Source organism: Nerophis lumbriciformis, linkage group LG01, assembly GCF_033978685.3.
Source record: "Nerophis lumbriciformis linkage group LG01, RoL_Nlum_v2.1, whole genome shotgun sequence".
Classification (NCBI taxonomy): Eukaryota; Metazoa; Chordata; class Actinopteri; order Syngnathiformes; family Syngnathidae; genus Nerophis; species Nerophis lumbriciformis.
Window position 1 is genome coordinate 49136501 of NC_084548.2, and position 6000 is coordinate 49142500.

Below are 6000 nucleotides of genomic sequence, written 5' to 3' on the forward strand. Positions count from 1 at the left end.
CAGTATTCTCAAACAACTGCCAGATACCATCTGTGAGCAGATCACACACTTTCTCTTTAAGATTTGATACTTCAACTTCAATACTTCACGCATTCTTTTCCTCACGTCTAAAGTGAAGGCTGAGGCAAAATCACAGTGGTATCTACTGTAAAAGCTCTAGGTTAGCTGTTAGCATGGCTTATTGTATCCTCCTATGGTGTGTAGTGAAGCATGTTTAGCATACTTTATTTGCCACCACGGAGGCGCGAATTGCTGAATTAGAGGCAGCTTTGCACTGTGGAGGGACATTAGCCACGAGCAAGGACATTTTAATTACAGCAAGGTGGTCTTGCCGCTGGGCCTTAGGCCTGTCGCACCTCCACTGGTGCCTGTGGTGGACTTTGCATGGCAGGGACGTCCTCTTCCCTTAGGCAGGCCTAAACCTGACCGCATACCAGAAAGGTTTTGCTGCAGGGTCTTCAGCTGGGGACCACCTCTCACTAATGTTTCGCCCCTTAGCCCAGAACTTCTCCTGGTGGTGGGGCAGTGAACAGGGATTACAACACCATTGTATTGAGGACGCATTTGTGCCACATTTGCAGGACAGAGGTAGAATGTGTCATCAACAAACATTTTCACGACATGAGGAGAGTATTAAAAGCTTTATCGTCGGCCACATTTACATTGTATATTGTCTATATTATGAAACCCTAAGTCTGATGTGGAAAACTAGAGCAGAGACATACATCAGTTACCACTAACTTTACACTTTTTGTTTCTAGATTAACGGATAGAAATTTGTACAAAGATTTCCCACAAAGTGGAAGATTAGTTCCATATTTTTTTATTACAAATTTAAATTTTTTGTACTAAAATTTATGCCTCCATTGAACAAATGATATTGACTAACCGATGTTGACATTGCAGGATTTCCTATGGCAAGGTTACTTCCCATTCAAGCTGTATTATTTCACATTCTTTAGCTCTGCAACTTGGTTTTGGGATATACACAATAGAGCTGGGTTAAGCAACCCCAAGATGGTGGGGAGGGGCCCCTGTGACCCGGGCTGTACCAAAAGGTGCCATCCATCTGTCTGGAGATGCGTTTTCTTTCTTTCTGCCCTCCTTTTCGTTTAAATCAAGGCTAGTCTCGTGGCTTCAGGGCCTGCATCATGCTGGTTGCAATTAGCATGGTCTTGTGAGCTGAAAAATGGGCTGCTTGTACTTTTAAACTGAAATAGGTGTGTACTAGGTGCTAACTAAATACAGCCTTTGCATGTTCATTAAAAACTTATAGAATGTGTTTTGTATTTGAATGTCGGGCCTAGACAAGAAAATACATACCTGCTGCCCGCCCATGTTTTCATCACTTGAATTGTGTTTTATTAGACAGAGAAAGGAAGCGCGCTCCACGAAGCAGCCCTGTTTGGGAAGACAGATGTGGTGCAGAAACTACTCCATGCAGGTCAGACATCAGTGCCGCTGCATTTGAATACCACAGAAAATTAATTAATTAGCATTAAAAAAAAATGGTACTCCTCCCTTTGCTGACTCTCAGGTATCGATGTGAACATGTTGGACCAGAAGGGCCTAACAGCGCTGGACACAGTCAAAGACATGCCCTCTCAGAAGAGCAGAGAGATAGCTGCACTCATCCAAGGTATAAGTGTTTCTACTTACAAGGAGAGACAGAGCTGGGTTTGACATCTTTTTCTGCTGCAGGTCTTGGAAAACCACCTGACATCGACCTCCCCCCTCCACCAATCCCTCCGCCTCTGGAGAGTCCCAGTCCACAGAAAAAGGGTAAGATTGGCCTGCTCATTCATCAGTTTGAACAATATTATTATAAATATGATCAACGTTTTTTTTAGGTGATCTGGACAAAATGAGTGAATTGATATCGCGGCTGGCCCCGGGGCCTGAGGAAGAGAGTCCCTATGAAGCTCTGTTTGAAGCTACCTCCTGCCATTCTCTCGACAGCCTGACGAGCGGAAAATCCTCAGACAGGGACTCCGGAAGACCAGACAGTGAAGCGGGAAAGGTCAGTTGTTATTTCCCACCATATAGTCTATGAAGGATGTTAAATATGAAAATCACAAACTCCCACTAGAGGGTGATAGTGGTCCTGTCTGTCTGTATAGTAGGGAGCTTGCTCAACTTGGGCACCATATACTGTATGTCTCTTGTAGAAAGATCGCCTCGTCCTCTCAGCACATGCTGGTGCTGGTCTTGAAGAAGAGGTGAGCTCAGAGGTGAGGTCATTTTCAATTGATGCCCTTGGATTTATTTTATTGAGTCAAAATGAGTATATTCCGTTGAAAAATAAATGTACACATTCTAAAAGATCGGACTCCAAAAGACAGAAATAGCTATGGTGAAATATTGAGTTTGCAGGGAACAGGAAGTGCATTGCAATATACATTTGAATACAATGTATATCGATTATCTATTTTATGATTTATATGATTATTTTATGCATTTACAGCCTGCATGTGTAAGACCCCCACAAAGCTTTCACACACTAAAATTGGGGCCTAAGCAGGACCGTTTTAACATTAACCTGCCTATTAAAAGAAAAAAACTCAAGTTAAGGTGTAAAATATTGTATAAAAACAATACAATAGATATATACTACTAAAAACTACATTAGTTTTATGAAGTTTAGTAATAATAATAGAAATGTAACTATCAAAATTTCACGGTACAATATTATCTTGGTATTAAGGCCTCTGTACGATATTATTGTGTAATTGTCAAAAAAAAAAAACTTGGTAAAAATCCCGTTGTGTGTAAATGAAGTGGCAGGAACGATTAGAATAAATGCACTTACTGTAATTAAAGACACACATGATGCTCAAATGTTCTAATTATATTTATTACCACAAAGATGTATTTTTAAGTGCAAAGAATTGTGCGGAAACATCCACTGTTTTAAGCAAATCACGATTATTTTCATCAATGTTGAAATTGTGATTATCAATCATGGTTATTTACTGTTAATTAAAACATATGTTACTGCACTTTCTATTATAAGCAAAGAGTATGTGAACTTGGTTTTCATTTCAAAATGAAACTATAAAAATGTATTAATAAAAAAATGTACAAAAGACCAAGGGTTAACTAAAATAAATATGCCATTGTAAAATGCAATCGTAAAGTGTGAACAGGTGTAAAAATAAGATTATGCACAAAGGGCACATACAAATTAACACTTTAATTTTACTGCTCAGAGTATATGTCTTTGGCCAAATAAAACGTTATTACATCCGTTATTTTGGCATGCTTTTTAGAAGTGGATGAATACGGGGCCATCGGTGCAGTGTTGATGTATTGTCTGTATTTTGGGCACCCCACTTTTGTAGTTGTTCGTCGGGGCTTTGCGCCGGTGGCGGCCGGCCTGCTCTGTTAGCAACCAGCTTTACATGGCTGGCAAACAATGGCGGTTGAGAAAAGAAAGGAAGTGTCGTTCATGCTTAATGTGTCTACGCAATTCTATAATTTGTTTGGATGTGCACACCTACACAGCTTTGCCGTGCAACTCATTGTGGTGTTTGTTAGTTTTTCCGCGCGGTTCCGGGAAACGAGCGGGAGTGCCGAGTGAATGGTAAGGGGTGCGGTCGTGTCCTAGGGTTAAAATGCATGCCTGTTGGTACCCTACAGGTAACTGCAGGAGGCGAGGGCACTGATGTAATGCATTTATTTTTCTAATATTTTTGGGAGCTACTGCCTAATCTTCCTTCAACTTCTGTTGTCATTCTTACTTGCTCTCACATGAGTCCACTGTCTATCCGTCGCCCCCTGGTAGTTGGCTGACTGTTGGTTTTGAACGTGCTTTGTTTGAAATGCGGCACAGCCTGCTTTTTTATTGTTATCCCTCCTAATAGAAGAGATGATTGTAACTCAATTAATGGCTTGTAAGTTAAAGCATAACAATTAGCCAAGAGACAGCTCTTATCTCAAAACAGTCTTAAGTTAAGGTACCACTGTAGTAGTAATTGAGCAGGAACAAGACCAGAAGGAGGGAAGTAAAGATAATGTGTACAAACACCATGGATCTTGCCTGACTGGTTTTACTTTTAAACGTGTGCATTTATTTGATCCAATCATTGCGTCATTTTTTTTTTTTTTTAAACTATTCTGCTGTCTTTGTCTTGTTCTTTGTAGGCTCTATTTACCAATAGCAGTATTGATGAGAGAGGAGAGCCTGCTGAGGAGGAGGAAGATCACACATATGAGTTGTTGCTGACTGCACAAACCAAAGTCCCACCGCCAGGCCAAGTGTCGGAGTTCTACAAAGGTGCGTATCACACTTTAAGTCAGTATAATGAAATGGCAAAACTGATTTACAATGGGTAAATTTAGTCTTTAACACGTCACCGTTTTTGTTCAGTCCCAACTGATGGCCTACAAAAAAGTGTCTCCTTACCAAAGTCTCACGCAAGATACAAAGCAAAGAGCTTTCTCAAGGCTTTTAAAAGGGGGGTGCTGGAGTGTTCCCTCCGAGTAAACAGAGCCGATCGCTTCGTTTCACTTCATTTCACTCGCTTCTACTTCTGTGGAGTCTCGGTGTGCGTTTAAGAGTGCAATGCTGTTGGAGGAGAAAAGTATATGATGTCGCAGTTTCATTTTGAACGTTAGCAACTAGCGTCCTTCTGTCAGCTGCTGGTTCTGAGAGTTACCATGCAGCAGGCGATGTGTCGGGAACGTTGCCACAACTTGTTTATAAAGTCTTTAGTTTGTTTACTGGGATGTTCACTCGTCCTTTATTTTAACTGCTAACATTGTCAGTGTTCCAATAACATCAATACTAGCTCAAATGTTTTGTCATCTCATCGAATTGAACACAGGCTGAATTGTCTGTGAGGCACAAAGATTGTGTGTTAGATGTGAGAGACATCACTCTGGTTTATTTTTGTTGGCCAAACTGTTGCACTGAAGTATATGGTTGTTGAAGAACAAAGCTTGTTTATTTGACTTTATCTTCATTAGCCAAACTGCTTTGTGTTTTATATTGATATCAAAAAGTAAACACCAGGTTTTATTATTTTACATTACTTGTGTTTTTTTTCATTCCACAAAGTTATTACTTTAATAACCTTTCATGTGACACAGCATTTTGTTAATGTTTTATGGTGTATAATTAATACCTACATGACAGATATCTGCTCAAACTCTCAATGTATCTGTCTCAATAGAACATGTACATGTACACACATTAGTACATGTAAATGTGTGTACATAACTTAAAAAATACCTCTATATGAAAATGAAAAAATAGAGATAAAGGCATCATGTAATGAAAATCTGACAGACTGATACTATTAATGAACCAAAACACAAATATTTGTCTTTAAATATATTGATAATGTTTATCTAGAGCATTTTTATTAGATATTACAAATTACATGATGGTGTCGCATTCACACCCCAACACAACCTAGCATAATGAATAATCCTGATCAATAATCGTGATTTCAATATTGATAAAAATAATTGTTATTATTTTGGCCATAATTGGCAACGTTATGTATAAGACTAGATCTCATACATGAACACAATTTTTATCGATACGGACAAAAAGTGCAGTCACGTCTTATTTCCATAAGGTGCCATCTTGTGAAATTTTCACATTTATTTTTATTTATTTATAGTATTATTTTGTTTCTGCCATATTACTTTGTTTATAATGCTTGTGTTGCTTTCATATGTACATTAAATGTCTTACTTGAGGTACATATATGCATTTTGAATGTTTGTGTTTTTTTTTTTTTTTTAATAAAACTTTGTTAAAGGATTTCAGTATAAGTAGCTTTTGAAAATTTTGAGCACATTTAAAACTACCGCGATAATAATAACTGTGATGATTTTGTTCACAATAACCGTGATAAGAAATTGTCATACTGTGACATCCCTTATAACAATATTCTATTAGTCGGCATCCTAATGACAGCAGACCTTGTACAGTAACTGATGTTTTATTATGTTTGTTGGCTCTCATGAAGTCTGCTTTTTTCCCCTACA

At 38.6% G+C, this 6000-nt stretch overlaps 1 protein-coding gene across 3 annotated transcripts in view; it reads left to right on the forward strand.

The window, feature by feature from the left end:
* LOC133622540 (ankyrin repeat and SAM domain-containing protein 1A-like) overlaps positions 1-6000 on the forward strand; it is a 112037-nt gene that overhangs the window by 51356 nt on the left and 54681 nt on the right. For all 3 annotated transcript variants that reach the window (XM_061985371.1, XM_061985375.1, XM_061985379.1), the window contains 6 exons: positions 1369-1444; positions 1538-1639; positions 1702-1782; positions 1851-2020; positions 2169-2231; positions 4144-4276. In XM_061985371.1, coding sequence (XP_061841355.1) covers positions 1369-1444; positions 1538-1639; positions 1702-1782; positions 1851-2020; positions 2169-2231; positions 4144-4276 — 625 coding nt within the window. The remainder of the gene's footprint in view (positions 1-1368; positions 1445-1537; positions 1640-1701; positions 1783-1850; positions 2021-2168; positions 2232-4143; positions 4277-6000) is intronic.